Here is a 27,861-nt window from a genome sequence, read left to right as displayed (position 1 = left end):
AATGAGAATTTGATACTGAAGAAAAATATTTATGGAGCAGAACATCAAAGCAGCAAATCCTGCAGGCAAACAAGCGCCCGTCTCAGTGCTTTCTCAAGAGCGTAAAGAGAGAGCCTGGCCGAGAAACGGCACCCTATTAGCTCTGAGACGGAGGACATTAGGGCTGAATAGCTTCTTTGAGGGCTGACTGTGGAATTTAGTTCCAGTGCCACCTCCTTGTGAAAGGAATTCAGTTTGGGCTGAACAGGCCAGTCATGTTTGCGTAGGAGGCTCCCTACCCCTGATTGCATTTTCCACAACTTTCTACACTTCACTTTTTAAACTTTGCTCAGGGGGTAAAAGCTGCGAGACCATATTTTGGATACCAACAAGACAGCACACAAGAGTGACGGATTTTTTATTTCTTTTCACTGCATGAAGTAGAAATGAAACTGGGTCGGCTTCTGCTACTGGCTCTGGTCACAGTGTTCCTGATGGTTGTTGGTAAGTTTGTATTTTCTTTTTACATTTATGTAAGTCAAAGAATGAACAGCACTTGACATGTAACTGCATGTTTATGAATGTTCTCTGCAATGATCTGCCCTTTAGGAAAATAATTTATTAACCCCTAATAGCTAATTCTAACTAAGTCACTGATGTTGCTTATATTTAATAATGCATAAATATGTATGTGACCATATTATAAAAAAAGTGTAACAGATGCAATTTAAATATTTTCGATAATGTGAAACGTGCCCACTTTATTCCTTGGGCTTTTTATTGATTGTTCTGGTTTTCTTCTCACATGCCAAAGATTGACTGGCATCTTTAAACTGACCCAGTATGACTGAGTGTGGTTTTCTACCTGTGTGCTCCAAATCCCAGTTACTTAAATGGGAGTTTATTAGGGAAACTGAGAAATGAAAATGTATTAATGCTTCCCTGAAAAATAATGTAGAGCATTTTTTAGTGTTAACAATTCAATTTTATCCAGTAGTTGCTCAAAGCAAATTACAAAAGCCTAATAATGTAGTTTATGTTAATTAAATATCCCTTTTAAAACCAAAAAAAGAATAGTTACATTGAATTACCTCAAACTACACGCAAGTCAAAATTTCTTCTGAAAAGCTGCAATAAATTCTGATTTTTCAAAAGTAGCACTAGGGTGTTGTACCATGTTAGCCATTATGGGTGTAATGAGGAGTCAAGCAAAATGACACCTTTTATTGGCTAACTAAAAGATTACAATTAAAACATCTGGCCTGAAGAAGGGGCCTGAATTGACTCGAAAGCTTGCATATTGTAATGGTTTTGCAAAACAAATGTATTTTTATTTTTCTTCAAATATCAAGTGTGGCCACTAGGGGTGTACCAGCACCCCACATCCCAGACACAACTACACCAGGACAGTCGCGCCTTCAACCAAAGATTATTTTAATATGCAAACAGCAGCTCAGTGGTACACAATTCAATCCTTTTCTTTTCTCCTCCACTCTTTCCAGAGTGCTGTCCGGCTCCTCTCCCAACTCCAACTCTCTCTTTTAAAGCCAGACCTCTGAGTCCTTCCAGTGCACAGTCTATTGACCCCAGGAGGCACTTTCAGGTCAGACAGGACCACAATGGTCTTTGTGCCATTAATATCTAGCACACGGCGCCATGGGACCACAACTCCCACTGAGGCCGACCAAATGAGATGGCCGTCACCTACTGTCCTGTCCTTCTAGACTTCCAAGCCCATCCAGTGTGACCTTCCATGGCTTCTGGGAGGCCAGTCCCGGTGTAGCTGCTGCTGCAGTGTTCATCTGTAACCGCATCCTAGCACAGAAGGGGAGTATCACAGCTCCCTCGCTGACTTTACTTCATCAAGACCACCTGGATGGGCAAGGGGGCAAAGTCCATCCTAAGTGGGATGCCAATCCGTTCCTCACACAAGATACCCTTTGAGTAGGGAGATGCTACTGTATTCACCATAATTGTCTCTTTTGCTGATATATGGCATGTCTATTAATATTCCTAATCCTATAGCCCATATTTACGCAAATTATGTCAATACTTTAGCAGTAATCTCACTTGGCTGCCACACGAAGATGCATTTCTTCATATAACAAAACAATATGATTTTCTAAGATACTACTTGAATGTGTAATTTTAGAAAAGCTACATAAAATATTATTGGAATCCCCTAATACTACCAAAACCTTTAGTATTTTATGTGGAAACCATTTTTAAATATAGTTGAAATTTAAGGTCCAGATCGGTCAAAGAGTTCAGGATTGTTTAGGGAACAGACAGACAGACATTCTATATTATATACTTGTAAAGAGGTAAGTCAAAACACTGCAGCTAGAAGATGGATGGATTACGTCAAAAGCAACATCAGGTGTCACATCCTTTGTCCAACACTTGATGAGAATTCCTTCCTGCCAGTTGTCTTTCCAACCAATGTTATATAATCATCTCAAATGTGACGGGATTTGACCAGTTGTGTTGACTGAAATGGAAGAAATACAATCTTTTACAAATGTTTACTAAACATCTACCATCAGTGATGAAGAAATACCTGATGACTAGGAAGATGCACAACCTACAAGAAGGGAGACAAAATGGTAATTAGAGACCAATAAGCCTACATAAGAGCCACCTCAGGATCCCAAATTAGAACCCAAGTGCCACCGTGCAACGGGTGACACTTCAGCCCCACACTAGTTTGAATGGAATGGAACAGAGTGGATTTAAATAAAAAAATTAATTAAATTTTAAATTAAATTTCAAAAAATGTAATGTAGTATACAATCAAGCAAATTACATTTGGAGAATGTATACAACAAGTAACTTCAAAAACCTAACGGAACCAGAATTGAATCCCCAGCTGAGATGGTTTTGTGAGATGAAGTCCAATCTTTTATATACAGTCATATGAAAAAGTTTGGGAACCCCTCTTAATTCTTTGGATTTTTGTTTCTCATTGGTTGAGCTTTCAAAGTAGCAACTTCATTTTAATATATGACATATCTTATAGAAACAGTAGTATTTCAGCAGTGACATTAAGTTAATTTGATTAACAGAAAATATGCAATATGCATGATAACAAAATTAGACAGGTGCATAAATGTAGGCACCCCAACAGAGATATGACATCAATACTTAGTTGAGCCTCCTTTTGCAAATATAACCGCCTCTAGACGCCTCCTATAGCCTTTGATGAGTGTCTGGATTCTGGATGGAGGTATTTTTGACTATTCTTCCATACAAAATCACTCCAGTTCAGTTAAATTTGATGGCTGCTGAGCATGAATAGCCTGCTTCAAATCATCGCATAGATTTTCAATAATATTCAATATCAAGTCAGGGGATTGTGAAGGCCATTCCATAACATTGTACTTGTCCTGAAGAATTTGTTAATATTGGGTTGAATTCATTTGACCCTCGACTTTAACAAGCGCCCCAGCCCCTGAACTAGCCACATAGCCCCACAGCGTGATGGAACCTCCACCAAATTTGACAGTAGGTAGCAGGTGTTTTTCTTGGAATGTGGTGTTCTTCTTCTGCCGTGCAAAGCACTTTTTGTTATGACCAAATAACTCAATTTTTGTCTCATCAGTCCAAAGCACTTTGTTCCAAAATGAATCTGGCTTGTCTGAATGAGTATTTGATACAACAAGTGACTCTGTTTGTGGCGTGAGTGCAGAAAGGACTTCTTTCTCATCACCCTGCCATACAGATGTTCTTTGTGCGAATTGTGCTGAATTGTAGAACGATGTACAGATACACCATCTGCAGCAAGATGTTCTTGCAGGTCTTTGGAGGTGATCTGTGGGTTGTCTGTAACCATTCTCACAATCCTGAGCATATGCCGCTACTATATTTTTCTTGGCCTGCCAGACCTGCTGGGTTTAACAGCAACTGTACCTGTGGCCTTCCATTTCCTGATTACATTCCTTACAGTTGAAACTGACAGTTTAAACCTCTGAGATAGTCTTTTTGTAGCCTTCCCCTAAACCATGATACAGAACAATCTTTGTTTTCAGATCTTTTGAGAGTTGCTTTGAGGATCCCATGCTGTCACTCTTCAGGGGAGAGTCAAGGGAAGCACAACTTGCAATTGACCACCTTAAATACCTTTTCTCATGATTGGACACACCTGTCTATGAAGCTTAAAGCTTAACTAGCTAATCCAACCAATTTGGTGTTGCAAGTAATCAGCATTGAGCAGTTACATGCATTCAAATCAGCAAAATTGAGAGGGGTTCCCAAACTTTTTCTTATGACTGTATTATATTATACCCTTTGCTAGAGGTATGACGGTGATTCTAAGACTAACACTAAAGAAAGAATATACTTTGCTTCATTAAATATCGACTGGACACTCACAACAATACAATTTTCAAAGGAGAGCTACCAGTGTAAATGTGCAGTCGCGAGGTTCCTGAATTCACCTCTCGCCACTTTCAGAGAGTGTGGGAGGCATGTTTCATAGGTACAGATAGAAGCGATGTCATCCATCCGTCCGTAGGTGAGCTCTAATGTTCAGTGCAATTGCCAGAGCTTTAGGTCAATGTCAGTTTATTTATAGAGCACATTTAAAACAACATTATTAATGCTATAGCCAAAGTGCTTTACAATAAATCATACAATATACATAAATACAATAAAACACAATGCAACCAGCAGTAAATTGAAACAAACAAATTGCTAAGAGGATGGTTATCATCAGTATCAGTGAAGATCACGGAAAGCAAGAGAACAGTCTCATTGTAAACAGCTCAATTGAAGGAGACTCCTTAATGTAATGGGGTAAAGAATTCCACAGATGGGGTGCAGCGGCTATCCCCCTTAGTTTTGCACTTAGTACAAGGGGCTACAAGAGACAACTGACCAGAAGATCAAAGCTCTCTAGATGGCTGCTGTATAACACACAATTCAGATAAACAAGCAGAAGCAGACCCGTGTAGCGATTTAAAAACCAGTAGGAAAAATTTTAAATCATTTCTAAAGCTAACTGGCAGCCAGTGTAAAGAGGCTAAAATTGGATTTTCTGAGGCAAACTTTTTTGCCCCAACCAAAAAATGAGCAGCAGCTTTCTGAACCAACTGCAAATTGCATATCAGGGATTTACTGATCCCAGAATACAATGAGTTGCAGTAATCAGGCCGAGAGAAGATAAAAGCATGAGCAGCTTTCTCAAGATCCCTAGGAGATAAAGAAGGCTTAACCTCGGCTAAAAGACGAAGCTGGAAAAAGCAACTGTTGACCACAGAATGAATCTGTTCCTCAAATGAGAGATTACTATCAAAAATAAGCCCAAGTTATTGAACTTGATGTTTGCAGTCGTTATTTTCTCAGATTCCAAAATAAGAACGTGCATTTGCCAAACATGGGTTTCATTCACAGGGACACTCAAAATAGCGGACAGTAGCAAGTGGCCATATTTTGATCATCGCCAAACAGAGGGGGCACATCAGCATTTTTAATGGCCTGCCTGAGTTGTCTTCCACTTTTTTCTTCCCATCTCCCTGTCAGCTGGTTTGCATAGTTTAGATCTTTTCAGCTGCGTCAATTCATGGCCTTAGTTACCCATTTTGAGAGAAATCTTGTGCTGTGGGTTAAACTTCGCAGATCACACTTCAAACATTTGGCTACAGAAGTCTCCTTTCTTTTAAGGTCGCTGAGGTTGTCCAAGCACAGCTACAAGGAGAACTGTAGTTATTATTGATGAACAGTAAGCAAGTTACACAATAAATGGCTACCATATTCTGACATGATTAACTCTTTGAGGGCTGAATAACTTTTTCCAAAAAACAGATATTTCTGAAAAGGACTCAAAGCAATGGTTTCCCACAGAAATCAATATGAAACGTCATGTTGCTGCATGCTGTGGCTGCCAGTTCACCAGAAATCTGTGGCAGGCTGCCTGCCAGGCTGTCTTTCCAATACGGGGGCACTGGGGTGTGTAATACAGTAAGTGTATAAGTTTAATATGTCACTGTGCTCTTTGCAAATATATTTTATAAATCTGTCTTTTTCTACTCACATGCACAGTTGACACAGAACCAGATTTAGCCCACAGGAGTTCACCATATAGAACTTTTAGGCAAGCATTTTAAGATGAGGAAAGTTAGGGACAACTACGAAATGGACAGTCAGACTGATGACAATTGTATAGTATTTCTGTGTGTCAAAGTCAGCATGAAACTGTATCCTCTTTGCCTTGTTTGGAATGGCATGATTCACCTAAGTGGGGGCCTGCACATAAGGTAAGAGTATAGCCTTGGAACATTGCCCGGCACATCTTTGAAGTCGACAGACGGTTGGGAGATAATGTCATCCGATCCTGGAAATCCTTCCAATGCAGCGACAAAAATAGCAGACTCTACACATGGGGCCCCCACTTCCAAACTGGATTTTTGCCTTTGGCTTCCTTCATCTCTTATGCAGTATAAGCCATCATTAAAGAAAGCTAAGTTATTTCTCCTGTGTGATTTCTTACTACCATATCACTAATGGGAGGTATCGCCTTTAAATATCTTATCTATATAGATTTGAGTTATGTAACATGCCGCAATTACAAAAGAACTCATTCCAACAGGGGAGCTAACACCCGGTGCTGGATGCAGGGTGGCAGCAGCTATCACAGTCACAGTACATGACAATCTGGTTTGTAACTCATGTCAGTGTAAGTGGCAGTCTTCCCAGGTGAATACTACAGCTACACCAACCTGTTCAGCACCACAATCAGCTCATGCTGGTACCTCACATTCATTTTCGATCACTTGTATCAAAATCAGAGTCTGATACGTCAAAGTCCAATTCAGTGATAATTTGCAAAACGTCGTCCACAGAGTATTTTGCTTTACGCATTCGCCGTGATCTCTCATCAGATGTCGATGCCATGTTTGCCATTGTTTACTCCTCGCTACTCATGCGAACACAGGGAATCTCGGTGAAACCAATGAAGCTATCTTTCTTTCTAGCAAAGGGAGTCCAACTAAAACATAGCAGCAGGTTTGGTCACCATTTGATTACCACCGTCAACCCCTTCTTTTGACAAAAGTCAATATCAGCCCTGAAAGAGTTAAAAGTTTCTTACATTATATTGTTATAAACTTCCAGCAGGCAATAAATTGTAACAACCAAGTTTGTAATTCTCATTACAAAACCACAGTATGACGTGTGGGTGACCCTGAGGTTCTATCTGATGAATGAATGGAAGAGTGAATTATTCAGAACATACACATCTGATGGAGTTTGATTACATTTTGTAATGCCTGTTAGATACTGATTTTGCTAACGTTTTTATTCCTTTAAAGTTCAATGCCAGAAAAAAGAACATCAAGCAAAAGCAAGAAAAGAGAAAAACCACAAAGGCAAAGTTAAACCTACAATTGGATCCATGGTGAAGCCAACAGTTAGAAAAGACAAGGCAGCAGTGACAAAGTCGAAAGCTAAATCGAGTCCAAAGACCACTCCTCCACCACATGCACCCTCTCCGTCAGAACCTTCCTTGGTACACGTGATAGACAGAAGAAGGTTTGAAAAAGTGGGAGAATCCCTTACTGTCAAAGCTGGGGACACTCTGGAGCTGCGCTGCAAGGGAAAATCACTTGACTGGACCTACCCTGAGTACCTGGAGGAGGAAGATGAAGGCAGACTCAGGTACAGCACACTAGAAAGTGGCAGTCATCCTAGAAAACTTAGATCACTCATTTAATATTAAGATCAATTTTATAAAGCCACAAAGATTAGAGAATATACACTTAAAAAAAAACTTGCGAGGGAGAAAGCCATTTAATGTCTAAAAAGATGACTTGAAGAAGAAACTTGTTATATAGGACTGTTTTACACTTTGAAAGGCTTGTCTGTTCTTTATTTGCACATGTTAAGGGTACAGTGGGAGAGTTCAATTAAAACATGAATGCATCACACTTTTTAGGGTGGCACAATGTTTAGGTGACTAGTGCCAGATTATATTTTAACATAACATTCTCAAACTTGTCTAAACTAGCTCCGGGTGGCGGATTGCCAGAGCCAATCCAAGCAGCACCAGGTGAAAAGAAGGAACCAAACCTGAATGGGGTCTTGAGGGGCACACATCCACATGCAGGGTCAGTTTTGAATTGCCAAGGAGCCTCATTTTTAAATTATCTATCTATCTATCTATTGTGGAACGTGGCCCGGACACAGACAGACGAACAATGGTTTGTCACCCAGCACACACATTTATTTTACAATATTTACACGTATAGTCAAGTGTACAACCCAGTGCCTCCAGCACCGATTCCCCAAAGTCCAGGCCTCACAGTCCAGTGCCTGCCTTCTGGCCGCCTCCACTCCTCTCTCACCAGACTCCCGTCTACTTCCACCCGACTCTTGGCTCCGAATGAAAGAAGGCGGCCCCTTTTATTGCAGCCTGGATGGGCTCCAGCTGCTCCCCGACACTCCTCTGCGGACACTCCCCTGTGTGGCGGAAGTGCCGGCTGTGCACCTGGAAGCCCTCCAGGTGTCCCCAGTCTTCTTCCCCCCAGCACTTCCTGGTACCTTCAGGCACCGGGGCGCCCCCTGGTGGTGACCACGGGCCCCTACAGGGTTGAGCTTCCAAGCTCTGTACCCGTGGTCCCCAGTACACCTAGGGTGGTCGCCCCCTCGTGGTCTGGAGGAGGTCTAAGCCCTCCTCCGGTCCTCCTGGGTGTCCCAGCTGGGTACCACCCCCAGCTGTCCGCCACACTATCTATCTATCTATCTATCTATCTATCTATCTATCTATCTATCTATCTATCTATCTATCTATCTATCTATCTATCATGGAATACAATCTGGACACAGACTGGTAGACATTGTTATCAGCACCACAAAACGTTTATTTACAACTATATACAGTGAAACACAGCACACAACCTACTTTCACCCCCAAAGTCCAGGCCTCACAATGCCTTTCTCTGTGTAGGTCCGCCTCCACTCCTCTCCTCCAAGCTCTGATTTTCTCCGTGTGTCCCTGGTCTTCTTCCCCCCGGCACTTCTGGGTGTGGTGGAAGTGCTGAGGGCCAGGGCTCCACAGGCATTGGGGTGCCCCTTGGTGGTGACCACGGGCCCCTATAGGGTTGAGCTTCAAAGCTCTGTTCCCATGGTCCCCAAAGCCACCAGGGCGGTCGCCCCCTCATGGTCTAAAGGAGGCATAAGCCCTCCTCCGGTCCTCCTGGTCTTCCTGGCTGGGTACCACCCCCAGCCACCTGCCACACTATCTATCTGTATGTCTCTGTCTGTCCGTCCTTGCATGCATTTGGGATGTGGGAAAGCACCATCAATTTTAAATGTGATGAAAATGTGAAAACTTCACATGAACAGTCAGTGATAGGTGAGTGGCATTCAGGGTCAGTTCAACACATCAGGTATGCCACCCTTATCAATCTGATTACATTTGAGTAATTTTGATTTCTTTGCAAATTCATCTTTGCTGCATTTTGGGTATAAAGTGAAGATCATGTTAAAGATGATGCATTTTTATAAGCTGAGAGCCCATATTTCATTAGTTGGCATAACTATGAGAACTGGTAGCCCCGCCTTAACATTCAATATACAGTACAGTAGTAGCATTTTAGTTTTGTTTTGTTGTTTACTGGTCATATATTTTCTTTGGGATACAAAATGAAAACTTTGAAACATTAGGGGCGGCACGGTGGCGCAGTGGTAGCGCTGCTGCCTCGCAGTTAGGAGACCCGGGTTCGCTTTCCAGGTCCTCCCTGCGTGGAGTTTGCATGTTCTCCCCGTGTCTGCGTGGGTTTCCTCCGGGCGCTCCAGTTTCCTCCCACAGTCCAAAGACATGCCGGTTAGGTGGATTGGCGATTCTAAATTGGCCCTAGTGTGTGCTTGGTGTGTGTGTGTGTCCTGCGGTGGGCTGGCACCCTGCCCAGGATTGGTTCCTGCCTTGTGCCCTGTGTTGGCTGGGATTGGCTCCAGCAGACCCCCGTGACCCTGTATTTGGATTCAGCGGGTTGGAAAATGGATGGATGGATGAAACATTACGTTGATTTACACTGGAATGCATAACAAAGAACAGCAAGCAGAGCACTCAGTAAAGTCGATATGCTTACATGGAGATGAGATTACAAAGTTATGATAAAACAATGAAAATCAATGCTTCAGTCCCTCTTAACTGGTGCTTATTTTGTCATGCCTCATGTGCCATATTTAATCTTTCAGATGTTTTATAAAGTAATGATGAATGAGAAGTGACAGTCATGGTTATTGAAAATAGGTCATAAAGCACACTAGAAGATAATTGCAAAGCATAATGTGAGGGACATTATTCTGTTTTTAAAGCTTCTCAAATGAAAAATACTCACTACCTGTACAGACACAGCAAAATGGACTCCAATTTAAAGAAAGTAAATATGATGATACGTGCTGTTTCTCTGCAGTGCACCTAAGTGCAGTGATGATGACGATGTCCGTCCTTTAGAACATTAGAACTTCTTCTTCCTTGCATTAAAGCATCATTTGTGCTTTGCAGTGTTTCTGGTCGACTTTGTGATGAGTCTGCCTGCTGCTCTTACAGGCCCTTTAGAACATTAGAACAATTCTGATGAGAACCGGCGGTTCAGCCCAATGCAGCTCATCGATCCCGTTCACCGCGCGAGTTCAAGGCAGCATTTGCTTTAGCAGCGGGGTCTTCACTACACACCCCAAAGCACAGGTGCCACACTGAAACGAAAAGGACAATACATCAGCAGCTACAAATACCACATGCAACGCACAAAGCGAGTACAGCATTTCACAGAACATTATAGTTTAAATAATTGTTTGCTAAATATACGCCAGAAATCTAACATCAAGTGCAGTAAAAGTTCACTGCCTTGAATAATGCGCATGTCCATTCTATTCTTTCTCGATGTCTTCTGGCACACTGCTCAGTGTTCCCATATTGTGTATTCTCCCTGCTGGAAGTTTTCACATTTTATTAATATACAACATTGAATCACAGTGGTTTTAATTTGACATTTTTGATGCCGATCAAAAGAAAAAGGCTTGTTAAATAATGTTAAAGTGAAAACAGATCTAAATTAACAACAAATATACAAAACAAAATAATTAAACGCCTAAATATTCACTCCCTTCAAGTCAGTATCTAGTGCTGTAGCTGCACCTTTGGCAGCCATGACAGTCCTGAGTCTGCATGCGCAGGTCTCTATCAGCTTTGCACACTGCAGTGTGTCCCCTTTCTTCTTTGCAAGACTGCTCGGCCTCTGGCTTAGACGTTTTCACATTTTATTGGTTGTACAACACTGAATCACAGTGGATTTGATTTGCCTGTTTTGACACAATAGAAAGAGACTATTGTCAAAGTGAAACATGCATTGTGTCTTTGTGGACCTGGAGAAAGCATATGACAGAGTGCCTCGATAGGAGCTGTGGTATTGTATGAGGAAGACGGGAGTGGCAGAGAAGTATGTAAAAGTTATACAGGATATGTACGTGGGAAGTGTAACAGAGGTGAGGTCTGCGGTAGGAAAGACGGATGCATCCAACGTGGAGGTGGGATTACATCAGAGATCAGCTCTGATACTTTTCTTATTTGCAATGGTGATGGACAGGTTGACAGATGAGATTAGGCAGGAGTCCCCGTGGACTATGATGTTTGCTGATGACATTGTGATCTGTAGCGATAGTAGGGAGCAGGTTGAAAAGACCCTGGAGAGGTGGAGATATGCTCTGGAGAGGAGAGGAATGAAGGTCAGTAGGAACAAGACAGAATACATGTGTGTAAATGAGAGGGAGGTCAGTGGAATGGTGAGGATGCAGGGAGTAGAGTTGGCGAAGTTGGATGAGTTTAAATACTTGGGATCAACTGCACAGGTAGGGTGGAATGGGTAGAGAAGAGTGTCAGGAGTAACTTGTAACAGACAGGTATCAGAAAGAGTGAAAGGGAATGTCTACAGGACGGTAGTGAGACCAGCTTTGTTATATGGGTTGGAGACGGTGGCACTGACCAAAAAGCAGGAGATGAGCGGGAGGTGGCAGATTTAAAGATGCTAAGATATGCAATGGGTGTGACGAGGATGGATAGGATTAGAAATGAGTACATTAGAGGGTCAGCTTAAGTTGGACAGTTGGAAGACAAAGTCAGAGAGGTGAGATTGCGTGGGTTTGGACATGGGCAGAGGAGAGATGCTGAGTATATTGGGAAAAGGATGTTAAAGATAGAGCTGCCAGGGAAAAGAAAAAGAGGAAGACCCAAGAGAAGGTTTATGGATGTGCTGAGAGAGGACATGCAGGTGATGGGTGTAACAGAACAAGATGCAGAGGACAGAACGATATGGAAGAAGATGATCCGCTGTGGCGACCCCTAACGGGAGCAGCCGAAAGAAGAAGAAGATTGTCAAAGTGAAACAGATCTTTACAAAGAGGTCTAAATTATTTACAAGTACAAAACACAACTCTAGTGACTGTTTTTTGAATGTACGCAGTCTCTAAGGACAGATAAAGGGCTTCAACATCAGACATGAAATGGAAGGAGGAATCTTGGTAAAGTAGCAGAAACATTTTTATATAATGAACAAAATGGAAGTTTTCATTGCTGTCATTGGCGTAGCTTGAAATTCAGACTGAGGGTCAGTGTGCTCAAGCTCAATCAGGAAATCATATCTGATTAAGAGATACAGTGCCCCCCATAATGTTTGAGACAAAGTCACAGTTTTCTTTGATTTACTGCTGTGCTCCACAGTTTAAAATTGCAGATCAAACAATTCAGATGTGATGAAAGTACACGTTGCAGACGTTAACTCCACCGTATCTGCATACATTTTGGTTGCAGCATATAGAAACGACAACACTTTTTCTGCATGATCCCCCTATTACAGGGCACCATAATGTTTGGGACACAGCAATGGCAGGTCTATTAAAGCCATCATATTTAGTGCTTTGTTGCATATCCCTTACATGCAATGACTGCTTGAAGTCTGTGATTCATGGACATCACCAGGTGCTGAGGGTCTTCCCTGGTGATGCTCTGCCAAGCCACTAATGCTGCTTGTTCTGGGGGCTTATCCCCTTAAGTTTTCTCTTCATCATATGGAAGGCATGCTCAGTTGGATTTAAATCAGGTGACTGGCTTGATTGGCTTGGCCTTTCAAGAATTTTCCATTTTTTTTAGCTTTATAAAACCTCTGTGTTGCCTTAGCAGTATGTCTGGGATCATTATCTTGTTTTAGGACATCCAATGAGTTTGGAGGATTTTATGGAACTTGAGTGAATAAGAAGTTTCTATACATCTACAAATTCGTTGTGTAGGCCTACCTGCCATCAGCAGTTAAGTCATCAGTGAAGAGAAGTTTTGCCGGTACCGGGGTCAGCCATACATGCCCAAGCCATAATACCACCACTACCATGTTTAACAGATGAGGTGGCTTTGGATCTTGAGCAGTTCCTTTTTGTCTCCGCACTTCACGCTGATGCAAGTTCATCTTGGTCTCTTCTATCCAAAAGACCTTTTCCCACGATTCTGCAGGCTCTTTTAAGCTCTTTTTTGTGAACTAATCTGGCCATCTTGTTTTTGTGGCAGATTAATGGTTTTCATCTTGCAATGTGGCCTCTGTATTTCTATTCATGAAGTCTTCTGCAGATAGTTGTCTGTGACACATCCACATCTTCCTCCTGAAGACTGTTTCTGATATGTCGGACAGGCGCTTGGGGCTTTTTTTTTGCCACAGTGCGGATTTCTTCTGTGCTCAGTAGCGGAGGTCTTCCTTGGCCTACCAGTCCCTTTGCAGTTATTGAGCTCACCAGTGCGTTCTTTCTTCTTAAAGATATTTCAGACAGTTAATTCAGGTAATCCTAAGGTTTTACCATTGTCTCTAATGGTTTTATTCTTGTTTTTACCCCTCTTTATGACTTTCTTTGGCACAACTTGTGTTGCTGTGTTGAACAATGGCAACTACAGCAAACTGAGGTATCTAATGAAGCAATGAAACACGCCTGAGTAATTGCAAATGACTCTGACACCCATTGTCGCATACATTATGATGCCCTAAAAAGGGGAGACCATGTATAACAAGTGTAATTTCTACATGCTGTGACTATACAAATACAGTTAAATGAAAGTCTGCAATGTCCACTTGAATCACCTTTGAATTGTTTAATTTGTAATTTTAAACCATGGAGCAGAGGAGTAAATCAAGGAAAAATGTGTCTTTCGCTCAAACATTATGGAGGGCAGTGTAAGTATTAATTCACAGAACCAAAATGAAAGTAAAGTACAGTGGTTTCATAGTCAAGTTTGGTAAAATTAGCCTGACAAAATGCATTTGGTCTCTTTTTTTCTGCATAGATTTATTCAGCATGAGAAGTACAATTCTCTCATTCTGGTGAACTCCACAGCAGCTGACACAGGGGAATATACGTGCTATCCTCTCTACTGTGAAGAACGAGATTGCAGGAGGATCTATGACAAAGCAGTCAAAACATTTATTTTCTTTTCAGGTAACAGATTTTTATTATCATGGAAGGCTAAAGATTAAAGATTATTTTTCAGCCTGAAGCCTGTCATTAAGAATAAGAAATAATCAGGCTCAGATATCCTGTGGTGAGGGGTTCTGGTCTAAGCCCTCGTTTAACCAAGTTCTCAATCAGAGGTGAGATTAACTGCCTTTGACTAAACTTCTACCCTTGCTCACTAGTCAAGTGTCAGAAACAAACAGTCATCAGGGGTTTTTCATTCACATTCCAATTTGCATTTTCTCAGCGAAACTTCAACGTTAAAGAGGACGGTAAATCAAAAGATGGGTGACACTCAGAAAAGTATTGTTATTTTTTTTTAATTTCAAAGATACTACAACAGAAAGCTAAACTATTCTGTTGATAAATGTAACTACTGTACATATTTGAAGAAACTGTTACATCAGTATTTTTGGAAAGTGCAGTTTAAGCACATTAAATATGATGTACAATACAACAACTAATCAAATACTGCAAATCTGCTGCTACTTTGGTGCAGGTTTCTGATATTTGTATTTTTTTTTTCTGTTTTTGCTCGAAAGCAGTGTAACAAAACAGAGAGAACAAAGGTTAGGGTCTGAGACAGAATTTCCATTTACCGTATATACTGTACTTGTGTTTAAGTTCTCCCGCGGATAAGCCGGGGCTTGATTTTACCGTATAATTTCCGGTATTTTATAATGTCGGTTGTATAAGTCAAATGCAGAAAACTCACGCTATTGGTCCAAGAGATTATGATATGCTAACACCCACCTGAGAGAGTAACAGCAGAGCATACTGCCTTTTTTTCTATGTATTGTGCCTACATGACCAGTAATACCCGAACGATTCTAAAGCGACGTTTGCACTGATTTGTGTTTTTTGTATCTCACACCCTCATATACCTTTATCGTAAGAGCATCCCTTATCTACGATGGAGCATTCGATCAGAAGAAAATATGAACCTGGTTTTAAATTAAAAGTCGTTGAAGTGGCGAAAGAAATTGGTATCAGCACTGCTGCAACAAAATTCGATGTGTGCGAGATTGGAGGAAGCAAGATGTTAAAAAAAAAATTAAGTGTTGTATTTTTGAATGGGCTTATAAGTCGGGGTCTGATCTTATGATCGATTTTTCAGGTTTCAAGACCCGACTTATATGTGAGTATATATGATAATATCAAGCTTAATGAGTATTATGTAAATGTCATGTCAAACTTCACGACTTTTCTAGCAATTTTCAGTCAAAGACATCATTTGCATAATCTTAGTGAGTCGCGGTGTTCTCCCATGACAAACAAAAAAGTTGTAGGGGTGGGCTCTGTGTGCATAACACCTGACAACCAATCAGCATACAGACAAGGAATAAAGAAGGCAGGTGTTTTGGACCTTGCATACTGAAGAAAGGCTCATCAGTATGATGTCTTGTGTTTTACTTTCTATGATAGAATTGAATAAAGGGCCTAAGATTGTTGATGAATTCACTGTACCTGTAAACATTTGTAGGGGGACCGGCTCAGTCAGGCAGAATATTATTGGTAGTCAGAAAAAGGAGCAAACTCATGATACTATGGAAATGTGAAAATGTGCTGGAAAGTCATCCCACAGTTGTCTGATTTTACATACGCTGTGATTTCTAGTCATGCAAATTCACATTTTGGTGATGAGATCAACAGATGCAGCTGTCAAGTCCGACATCGCCTCTGACTAGAAGTTGTGCAATGTGACATCAACTTTAAAGTACAAGAAACCGTTTGGGTTTGTTATTAAGTCACTCCTAGGGACTCAGTACTGTCTCCTTAACATGTGGATTCGTGAATGAACATCGATGGTTTGCTTCGCTCTTATATAGCAGAATGGGTGGAAGGGATGGGACTTTCTGAGGTGGACCCTAGACCTAGAATCCAAGAGATGTCACCATCTTCTCAGCCCCCAGGATATTTTCCTGTGCAGAATATACTCCCTGTGAAGAAAATGCTCCCATAGCTCATGAGCATGACATCAGGAATGGAGCAAGTGAACATGAAGATGGACCAAAGTGTTTTACTGGTCTTCCCCAAGCTCTAAAACTTTAAATTAGTGAGTTCAACTACCTTGATGGATTGAACTTTCAACCAGGGCACAAGAAATTAAATTATAGCCACTGAAGAGACATAAACAGAGAAGAAAAAGGTTTGGGCGATCCACCCAATATACTGAATTAAGCAAGAGAATTAGCAATCTGCAGAGTAGTAATACAAGACTGAGTCAAACTAAGACTGATTTGGAAGGTGAGGTGACTGGATCTTTATAGGTAGTGGGCAGGAAGAGGTGGGTCCTTGCCAGAAGTGAGGTCAGTAGGAGGGTGTGGTCTGGCAACGGAATTGGGTGGAGCTTTAGTTGGATTTCCTTTCTGGAGATCTGTGAACGAGGAAGAAAAGGCATTAATGCAGCTAATCAACCTCTTACCCTCCGTTAAGTCCTTAGATTGCCTCTCAAGTGCTTGTGTGTGACACCACTACAAAACTAGTTGGGAGCCTGAAATGTTGGCACATGCCCAGTCTGACCAACTCTCCATCAGTAAAGCCAAGCAAGTGAAGGGAATTACCATGTGTCATAAAATAGAGAAGTAGATGCCAAATAACTAAAGAAATAGACCATTTGATGCTTATTTCTTCATCAGCATGCTAAATGTACAAATAAGGAAATTATAATGTGTTTAGTTCAGACAGAAGTTTTATTGACAATGGTGTTCATATTTAACACTTGACAATCAGCAGATCAACAAAATTCTGGGAGCTGGTGAAGTTTAATGGTGTAAAACGTTTTGTGCATGGTTGGAAGTGATTGTTCCACTGGATGAAATTATTCCCATTATTTTTTTTTTGGAACTACTTTCAGATTATCCATTATGTTAAAACTTTGAATGCTTATTTAATTTTAGGGAACAGACCGGTGTCACTGGTGATAAAAACTTGAAGGTGGGAGATGTAATACAACAAGGATGTCACTTCCTTCTACCACTTTCATTTCAAGTAATTTTGAATTACTTCAATAGCTTTAAAATAAAACTTTTCTTAGTATTTTGTTTCCTGTTTAAAACAACATTACTGTAAACATAGAAATTGATTTACACATCAAACCAATACACCACAAACTCATAATGTACTCATGCAGCATTAATCAACAAAATCGAATATATACAACAGAGAAACCTCACCCATTTAAAATACATGAAGAGCCTCAGTTTACAAAGTGAATGAAAGGATTATATGAACCCTGAAATGGAACGGAACAGCTCATGATAAGTGAAAAACATTGCGTTTAAGGGAGCTGCTGTCATAACTGAAGCTCCGGAAGATGCCCAGTTTAACCCGTTGTGTCATGCATATGCTTAGACCCACAGGAGCTTTTTGTGCCATCGGCAGACTACTATGAAGTGGTACAGATGCGTACCAATCGACCTACCACTCTGCCCTGCCAGGTGACATCGCCAGAAGCCAAAGTAACGTTGCATCGAGAGTTCCCCCCCGAGGAGGTCAAAGTAGATGGAGTGGAGATTTCCTTTGATCTGAAGAAGGGCTTCACCATCCGTCAGCCAAAACCTCACCATGCAGGCTCACTTTTCTGCATGGCCAGCTTGGGTGATTTACGGCAGATCTCTACAAAGTACATGCTGATCTACGTTAATTGTAAGTGAAAAGAATTTTTAAATTAGTATGTTACTATATGCAAACAGTTGCAGTGTCACTGGATGTTTATGTCATTGTGCAAATTTACCTAAACTTTAAATAGCTGTGTGGAAAAATGAGCCCCAACAAAGACAGACAGACAGACCACAGAAGACCCAAAGCACCCACATTTTATATTTTTTTTCCTTTTCCTGCACACAGTACACAAATCACCACAAATAGCTGAGTCCCTTCTTCTGTTTTCTTTTCTCTTCTCTCTTTCTCTTCTGCTGCCTCCACTCCTCTCTCGCAAGCTCTGTCCTCCACCTCCTGACTCCGGCTCTCTGAATGGAGTGAGGTGGCCTCTTTTATATTGCACCTGGATGTTCTCTAAGTGCTCCCTGATGATCTTCCTGCAGCACCTCCTGGTGTAGCTGAAGTGCTGCACGGGCACCGGGAAGCACTCCAGGTGCATCAGGATTCTCTTCCAGCAGCACTTCCTGGTGTGGCGGAAGCACTGCAGTCCAGGTCTCTTTAATCATCCAGGCGCCTCCTGGTGGTGACCACAGGCCCCAACAGGGTTGAGCTTCCATGCTCCAATTCCGTGGCACAGAGATATCGTCTCTCTCCCGGTCCTTACATAAAGACGTTTCTGCTGGACAAAGATCTCAGCTGTCCATCACAGCTGTTATATAGCCCCCCACCTGTACAGCTTTATCTGCCTGGGAACATCTGCCTTAGGCAAAGTGATTTGCCAGCTCAGCATAAGCAGACCAAATGGCTGTCTTTAGATTAAATTTTTTTTTTTTTATATTAATTTTATTACAATCCATACAAAACAATCAAGTTTTTACAAAAAGAAGAATTGAGTTCAGAACAGATCAATCCCCACCCCTGAGAGAGAGAGCAAGCCAAACAGCGTAAAATATAAGGCTTGTAAACATACCTAAATTAATAAATTCTCTGTGCTTTATAAACTTATTTTAAAATATTACTGATTAGATCCTGCCATGTTTTGAAAAACGTCTGTACGGATCCTCTAACTGAGTATTTGATTTTTTCCAATTTTAAATAGTATAACACATCGGTTTCCCACTGACTTAAAGAGGAGAGTTTGGGTTCTTCCAGTTTATCAGAATGAGTCTGCGTGCCAAGAGTGTAGTGAATGCAATCACAATTTGTTTGTCCTTCTCCACTTTAAGCCCCTCTGGAAGAACCCCAAACACAGCTGTTAATGGGTTAGGAGGGATTGTGAGTCCAAGACTGTCTGACAGGTAATTAAAATTTTTGTCCAGAATAATGTTAATTTGGTGCAGGCCCAGAACATGTGACCCAGTGAGGCTGGGACTTGGTTGCAACGTTCGCAGGTTGGATTTTGCCCTGGAAACATTTTGGAGAGTTTTAGTCGAGACAGATGTGCTCGATATATAATTTTGAGTTGTATAATTGTATGCTTTGTGCATATGGATTTAAAATTTAACCTGTGCCACTCAACAAAGTAGGTGCCAACTCACTGTGTTGCTACTTCCACAGCTACTAATTCCTGCAGGAATATGCCAATCACCCACTCAAGGAGCTCTTTTCACTTTACCTTGAATATATGATCGTGGAACGTCTTATGTTTGTTATTTTGGTTCACCTACGCTATAGTTATTGTTAACTGTATTGTTTATATGAGTGTTAGATAACTACTTTATAGTGCCCTGCATGTACAGTCTTACTTGCACATGTGTACTTACCTCAAGCACAGAGACTTGCCAGCTCAGCTCAAGCAGACCAAACGGTTTTCTTCAAGCCTGTGCCAATCACTGAAGCAGGTCACCGCTCACCACACTGCTTTCTATTGGAGATGTTCTCCTCAGCTGCTAACCCTTGTGGGGATATGGCAGTCACCCACACCAGGGGCTCTTATCACTTTACCTTGAGTATACGATCATGGTAGTTCCTGTGTTTGTTATTTTGATTAACCTTTGCTATAGGTACTGATACCTGTTTTGTTTGTAAGAGTGTATGAGGTATATCTGCTTTATAGCGCCCCACGTGTACAGTCTTATCTGCTCGTGAACAGATGCTTCAAGCAAGGAGACTTACTACCTCAGCGCAAGCTGACCAAGTGGCTGTCTTCAGACCTGAGCTACTGTACACCTGTGCCAATCCCAGAAGCAGATGTCACATGGCTTTCTATTAGAGACATTCTTTTTTAGCTGCTAACCACAGTGAGAATATGGCAATCACCCACACTAGGTGCTACCCTGACCCAATCAAACAAAAGAAAATCAATATTACTATAAAGTAGAATTAAAAAAAACACAGTACCATAAGTAGTATAAAAGTAGGAAAACATACAGTATTTTCAAAAGACTATTTTAAGGATAATTTCTGTAAAGATACAAATGATGATCAACATGCATCTTGCTAAGTATAGAGGCATGGCTGTTTCAGATTTTTCTTCACTCTGCAGAGTCTTCTGTCTTGCCCATTTGTCTGGAAATGCAGATGTCCTGTTGGTGACGATCTTCTCCCTCCTGTTCTTCTTACTTACTTTTTTCATTAATTATGCATCCCACGTAAAAAGATCTCTCTTAGTGTAGATTTAACAAATAATTGCATAGATAATCAATACTCACAGAACCCCTGGACCGAACTGTCAGCCCCAGTGTGCCCACCTTCACCTACAGTGCTGTTCCATGGAAGACTCCAGTGTTCACAGACTATCTGTTAATCCCAGGTTTATGCTTACTGTCAAGTGTTAGAAGACACAGGGTCTCTTGAGATTACAGTGTGAAGAAAGGACAGAGAGAGATGAAAATCATAGTCAAGGACAAGCCGGGGGTTATTACTGAGAAGAAAAGAGATGTTGCTATCAAAACCAAAATGATAAACTTAAATCAAAAGTCAGAGTCAAAAAACCTAGGGCTAGGGCCCACTTCAGTTTGAATTCAACTATCAATAACAAGTTTTTTTCAAAAAAAAAAAAATCAAATCTAACTTTTTTTCTTAAATTCAGAAGCCCAGCACCATTTGAATGGGTTCTGCGTTATGGGCTACTTTTGTGTTAATAGAGGAATCAATATAAAAATATTTTAGCAAAAAATGCATACATTTTGCACATTTTGAGTATATGACTGGATGACTTGACACCAATTATGTGACACAAGTAGTATGAATTTTTTTTCATGAACATTTTGATGTTGTTTGCTATTATCCAACATTGGTCACCATTTAAGCATAAACTTTGTTAGCTCCGATCAACGTGAAAACATGAGATTAAAAATGTTCTTAGCTGTCACTATCAACCACAAGGGGTAAGTAACATTAAAAAAATATCGGTTTTTGGGTGTAGTTTCCTTTAAACATATTATGCTTCTCACTAAGTAGTGCAGATCAGGCAGTGACAGGCATAGCCACCCGAGTATATAACACTGCTTCCTAGCATGACAGGCTTTATGGATTTAGTTAGTCATAGTGATAGGAGCTCAGGAGATGCAGGGAGAGATAAAGAACTCAAAATATTCTGGATTTGGAATATAATTGTATCTCTTGGAGGCATGGTGGTCCTGTGATTAACACTGCTGTCTCAATAATCGGTCCAGCACAGTTTGCAGGTGCTTCCCTGGCCCTCAGGGACCCTTAAAAGACAATTTTAATCCACTCACAACTAATTCAGTTTCTCCTTCCCCACTGACCTCAATGCTTTTCACTGAGTTTGCAGAAATTCACAAACATTTCTGTGATTTCGTCAAAGTCAAGCCAAGCAAGTTCAACAGAGTTCACTCCTCATCTATTATATGTGCCAATCCTTTGAGTGCTGTCATGCTGCTTATTATCCTTACTTTAAATGAAACTTTCAAAACACTCAGTAAATAGTTCTTAAACAAACACAATATTCAAAAGATCAAACCTTTTGTCATATGGAGAAACAATTAATTGCTATGCTTGAACTAAATCAAATCAGAATGCTAAAATAAAAATGTTAGACCCTAACTAAATGAAGCAATGTCGATTCAGCATTTCAGCCTGTACCTAAAGTCCATGTTCTCCCTCTTGGGAGCACACCTCTATCATCAGCCCAGAGGGGCCTGGGTGGTCGCGTGGCCTAGGAACCCCTGCAGATTTTATTTTTTCTCTCCAGCCGTCTGGAGTTTTTTTTTTGTTTTTTTTCTGTCCTCCCTGGCCATCGGACCGTACTCTTATTCTGTGTTAATTAGTATTGTCTTATTCTAATTCTTACTTTGTCTTTTATTTCTCTTTTCTTCATTATGTAAAGCACTTTGAGCTACAGTATCTGTATGAAAATATGCTATATAAATAAACGTTGTTGTTGTTGTTCTATCAGAATGGCCCAAAAAGCAATGTAAGCATAATTCAGTTCTAAGTAATGAAATGTTTGTGAGTTCTAAAATTTTCAAACACATATCAGAGGTCGCCTTAGCTGACAATGAAAAGATGGCCTGTCCTCATTCTGTTTTGCAGGCCATTTGAATTGGTGCTTTTTCTATGCCTTTCACTTTGTATATATATATATATATATATACTTATATATATATATATATATATATATATATATATATATATATACAGTATTTATACAGTGTATATTTTTTTCTCATTCTATACACTTCCCTTGAAAATCATTAGATCCAGCAAGTCCTCCAGCTCCTGCAATCAAAGCCTCATCTGAGTCAGTCCATGTTGGACAGAATCTACAAGTGACCTGCACAGTGCTTGGTGACCTGAATGTGGCAATCGACTTTACATGGGAGTATCCCGGGGAGAAGGTAAACCTGTTTTTAAGTCGGTCGTGCAGGTTCCCAGTTGTTTCTGTGTTTTCTTTTTTTTACCACCTTGAAAAGTTAACTCTTTCAAAGTATCTCAGCTACTTATTAGCCAGCAGCCATACCACATACACCTCAGAAGAGGAAATCCAGCTGAAGGTAAGTAAGCGTGTTCAGGCCCAGCCAGTACTTGGATGGGAGACCATCTAGGAAAAAAGTGGGCTGCTGCTGGAAGAGGTGTTGGCGAGGCCAACAATGGGCACTTACTTTGTGGTCTGTGTGTTTTTACATTTAAACCGGCCCACCAAGACCACCACCATGCCCTTGTACACCTGAATGACGTTTACCTCAGTTGCTTACCTTTGTACTGTAGATCTTGCTTTTGGGGCTTGTCAGAGTTACTTCATAAAAGTTTAGACTTTAAATTTGAACATCACAGTTTTTATATTGTACCCTTGCTGTTAGCTCTAAAAAAAAAAAACACGCTAAGACATATTGGCTGTACACAGCGCTTTGTATCATGGAGTGATCTAAAATAAACAGCCCTTCATTGTCAGATTGGGATGCTCTCTGTGTTGAGTTTGTTCAGAATGTTTACTCCTGCTTTCCAAAGTCACGGTTGTCAGTTGTAATTAAAGTGCCCCCATAACACTATGGGTATGGTGTGTTTTTCTCTTCCCCTGTGGTAATGTGACTTCCTTCTCTTTATAAAATGGTTATGCATAGTGAAAGAATAAAAGACCTAGCTGTTTTATTCCATCTAAATCTCTTTTTTTTTTGCACAGATTGGCCGACCCCCTTACACGCAGGAGTCCACTAGGACAGTCCGCGCTGGAGGAAGATCATTGCAGCAATCTGAGACAGTACTCCTAGTAGATGAAGTGCGACCAGTAGACCAAGGCACCTACATTTGTACAGCCCAGAACCTGGAGGGATCCACTAGCATCTCCACCAGTGTTGTTGTATTGCCTGCTCGTACTCTTAGGTCAGCATAGCTCTGACAGGACTCACAATAAGTTATTTAAACCAACAGAAACCCCTACTATCAGAATGGTATCTCGGAAAGCTCCAAAGGTGCCCAGTGTAGAAGGTTTTGAAAGGAACTGGATGAAGGTTTGCATACAGAGCTAGAGGCTGGGCTGTGGACTTGGGGAGAGTGAATCTTTCTAAGCTTTTAGTCATCTGCTTAGCTATCAGCAGCAGTGGTTGTGAATGTGGATAGGGGACACGATGCCCTTTTCAAAGATGCTGCCCCTCAAGTGATGCTATTTTAGGCTATACAGCTTTATTGTAAAAAAATATTTCCCAAAGAAAAAGTCACAGATGGAGCTATCAAGCACTCCGTGTGCTCTCCTCTGTCTTCCTGCTCTTTTTGACTTTTGATCTGACTGATAACCTTGCATATGTTACACTGAACCAAAGAATGGCGATTTAAACACGGGATGAAGGAGTCTCACTCAGATCTTTAACACATGCGGCCCGTTCTGAGCTGTTCCAGCAAACAGAAGTCAGCTATATTCCATTTTGAGTAAAATTCACACATATTGTCCTTCTTGGGTCTTCCCTCCAATCTTATGCTTAACAGTATTGTTTTTATTGTTATTTTTATAAAGATGTGCCTTGTTTCATTCTAAAGTAAATTGAATGTCTTCAGCCCCATCCTTTAGTAACAGATGATGCAGATTTTGTCTGTAAAACAAAAACATTATAGTGACAGGGAGGGTAGCACTGCCAACAAAGTGCCCTTGGAGATGGTTTGACTACTGGCTGGAGGATTTGCCATGTGCTGTGCTAACCCTGTGGATCCCAAAGAATAGCGGACTGAATAATCTAAGTGCCCTAAGGTGAGTACATATGTGTGCACTGTAATGAACTGCGGTCAAAATAATACAAAAAATCCCTGTGATTGTGAAGCTGAAAAGCAGATTAAGAAGACAAGGCAAAGAAGTAGTAGAGGGCCACAGTTTCACTGTATTATTAAAGGTTTAAAACTCAATGCAAGTCTGTTCCTCTAAACACATGCATGAAAACACATCAGAACAGAAGAGAGGCTACCGACAGCTTTTTATACGCCTCCTTACTAGTACATTGTCCTCCTTCCAATCATTTATCGGACCCCTTTAATCCAGACGATATCAGTGCAAGTAACAAACAAACTTGAACGAAGCTTCATTCTATCACCGGGCCCACTGGCTCACAATGATCAGTAAACACATACATTTTAAGCATATTGTGCAAGTGGGTACGATTATAATGTACACATTTGGAGTTTGGTTCAATCAAACTCACCAGTTTAAAGCCAGTGCTTTGGCCACTAGGTAACACTCCCTATTAAAACTCCAGCCATTGCAAACTGCTCAAAAAAATTAAAGGAACACTTTTTAATTAGAGTATAGCATCAAGTCAATGAAACTTCTGGGATATTGATTTGGTCAGTTAAGTAGCACAGGGGGTTGTTAATCAGTTTTAGCTGCTTTGGTGTTAATGAAATTAACAACAGGTGCACTAGAGGGGCAACTTTGAGATGACCCCCAAAACAGGAATGGTTTAACAGGTGGAGGCCACTGACATTTTTCCCTCCTCATCTTTTCTGACTGTTTCTTCACTAGTTTTGCATTTGGCTACAGTCAGTGTCACTACTGGTAGCATGAGGCGATACCTGGACCATACAGAGGAGGTACAGGTAGTCGAACTTCTCCAGGACTATTGCCAGAAGGCTTGTTGTGTCTCCCAGCACAGACTCAAGGGCATGGAGGAGATTCCAGGAGACAGGCAGTTACTCTAGGAGAGCTGGACAGGACCCTAGAAGGTCCTTAACCCATCAGTAGGACCGGTATCTGCTCCTTTGGGCAAGGAGGAACAGGATGAGCACTGCCAGAGCCCTACAAAATGAAGTCCAGCAGGTCACTGGTGTGACCTAACAATCAGAAACAGACTTCATGAGGGTGGCCTGAGGGCCCAATGTCCTCTAGTAGGCCTTGTGCTCACTGCCCAGCACCGTGGAGCTCGATTGGCATTTACCATAGAATACCAGAATTAGCAGGTCCACCACTGGCACCCTGTGCTTTTCACAGATGACAGCAGGTTCACCTTGAGCACATGTGACAGACGTGAAAGGGTCTGGAGAAGCCATGGAGAACATTATGCTACCTGTAACATTGTTCAGCATGACTGGTTTGTTCAGTGATGGTCTGGGGAGGCATATCCATGGAGGAACGCACAGACCTCTATGGGCTAGACAATGGCACCTTGACTGCCATTAGGTATCGTGATGAAATCCTTGGACCCATTGTTAGACCCTATGCTGGTGCAGTGGGTCCTGGGTTCCTCCTGGTGCCTGATAATGCCTGGCCTCATGTGGCGAGAGTATGCAGGCATTTCCTATAGGATGAAGGAATTGATACCACTGACTGGCCTCCACGCTTGCATGACCTAAATCCAATAGAACACCTCTGGGACATTATGTTTCAGTCAATCTGACTCCACCTGGTTGCACCTCAGACTGTCCAGGAGCTCAGTGATGCCCTGGTCCAGATGTGGGAGGAGATCCCTCAGGACACCATCTGTCATCTCATTAGGCGCATGCCTCAACATTGTCAGGCATGCATACAGGCACGCGGGGGCCATGCAAACTACCAGGTACGATTTGGAGTTGCTGCAATGAAATTTTGGGAAAATGGACTTGCCAGCCGCTTCATTTTTTCACTTTGATTTTCAGGGTGTCTTTGAACTGAGCCCTCTGTAGGTTGATAATTTTCATTTTAATCAAACGATGTGCCATCCTTTAGTTCCTAACACATTACCCAGTCCATATCAGTATAGATCTATACCATGATTTTTTTTTCCTTTCTGATGTTTTCAAAGTGTTCCTTTAATTTTTTTGAGCAGTATATATTCCAGAGATCTTGAATATGTGATTAAAGATAAATGAAATAGCACCTTGCTTGCCTCCCTGTTAGCCTCTGCATTCTGCTTAATCCGATTGCCATGAAATCATGGCAGCCCTGAAAATACACCAAGGGACAAAGATCCAAGCATAATGCATACCTGAAATGTCGTCTTTCCGTTTTCAGAAATCTGGACTGGCAGATGTTTGGTTCACCCAAGAAACTGACAACTTGGAACCTCCAGCTCTTTGTTCCTGTACGGTTCATGCAGAAAACAGTAAACAAATATGGCCTTTAAAAGAAATGCAGAAAGGCTACTCGTTATTATAGACAGTCATGTAGAATGATAACCATCGAGAGCTCACACTGGCAACCTTCCATATTTCACTCTCCAAAGCCATACAGCATGTCAGCATGAGAGCCCTCTTCTTTATAACAGTAACTACGATTAAAATAAGGAGGTGAAACAATCACATTTCCATCAAATCATCTGTAGTGTCTCCACAACTGTCCTGTGAAACATGCAGATAGCCAACCTGTGGAGTCAGTTTGTTTTCTTTGGAGGAGAACTATAAACCTTTCCTCTAGACCGTAGCATTCTAAATACCTGCTGGGAACATGCATTGAGTTTCTGAACCCCTCTGAGGTTTTTCAATTTGAGTCTTTATTGCATTGCTGTTTCTCCATGTAGCCCTCCATTTTACATTTTCTCTTTTTTAAACAGAACCAAACTACTGGTGACGCTCTGTTTATGACAATACACTTGCAATCAATCGAAGGGTGTGTGTGGGTCCCCCTTGAATCCTTGTACGCTGTAATCATTGGTACTCTTGGTAGGTGTACAGTACTCTTGTCAGGTCCCCTCTGAAACTTCAAGCGCTGTGATAAAATCACATTTGATTGAAGACCAGGCTGGGTTGGTTAGTACTGGACCACTTAAAACACTGCTTTTAAGAAATGCCATTCTGATTTCACACCATACATTAAAATGATCCATGCACTGCAATACACCGTAATAAAAGGATAATAAGTGTCTGTGTGTCTATCTGTGTGTTGGTAAGTCTCTGTCATTTTAAAAGCTGGCGCATCACAAACAGTTTTACTAATAA

General features: G+C 41.2%; 1 protein-coding gene across 1 annotated transcript; it reads left to right on the top strand.

The window, feature by feature from the left end:
- The first annotated feature begins 196 nt into the window (after positions 1 to 196).
- LOC120543007 (platelet-derived growth factor receptor-like protein) lies at positions 197 to 24,414 on the top strand. The gene is made up of 6 exons (XM_039775820.1): positions 197 to 483; positions 7,287 to 7,632; positions 14,297 to 14,448; positions 17,818 to 18,111; positions 22,729 to 22,868; positions 23,651 to 24,414. The coding sequence occupies exons 1-6, from the start codon at positions 426 to 428 to the stop codon at positions 23,858 to 23,860; spliced, it is 1,200 nt and encodes a 399-aa protein (XP_039631754.1). The 5' UTR covers positions 197 to 425; the 3' UTR covers positions 23,861 to 24,414.
- Positions 24,415 to 27,861: the final 3,447 nt, after the last annotated feature.

This window comes from Polypterus senegalus, chromosome 13, assembly GCF_016835505.1.
Source record: "Polypterus senegalus isolate Bchr_013 chromosome 13, ASM1683550v1, whole genome shotgun sequence".
Taxonomy (NCBI): domain Eukaryota; kingdom Metazoa; phylum Chordata; class Cladistia; order Polypteriformes; family Polypteridae; genus Polypterus; species Polypterus senegalus.
Note: the sequence above shows the minus strand (reverse complement) of the source record. Positions and strands in the feature narration are given on the sequence as shown.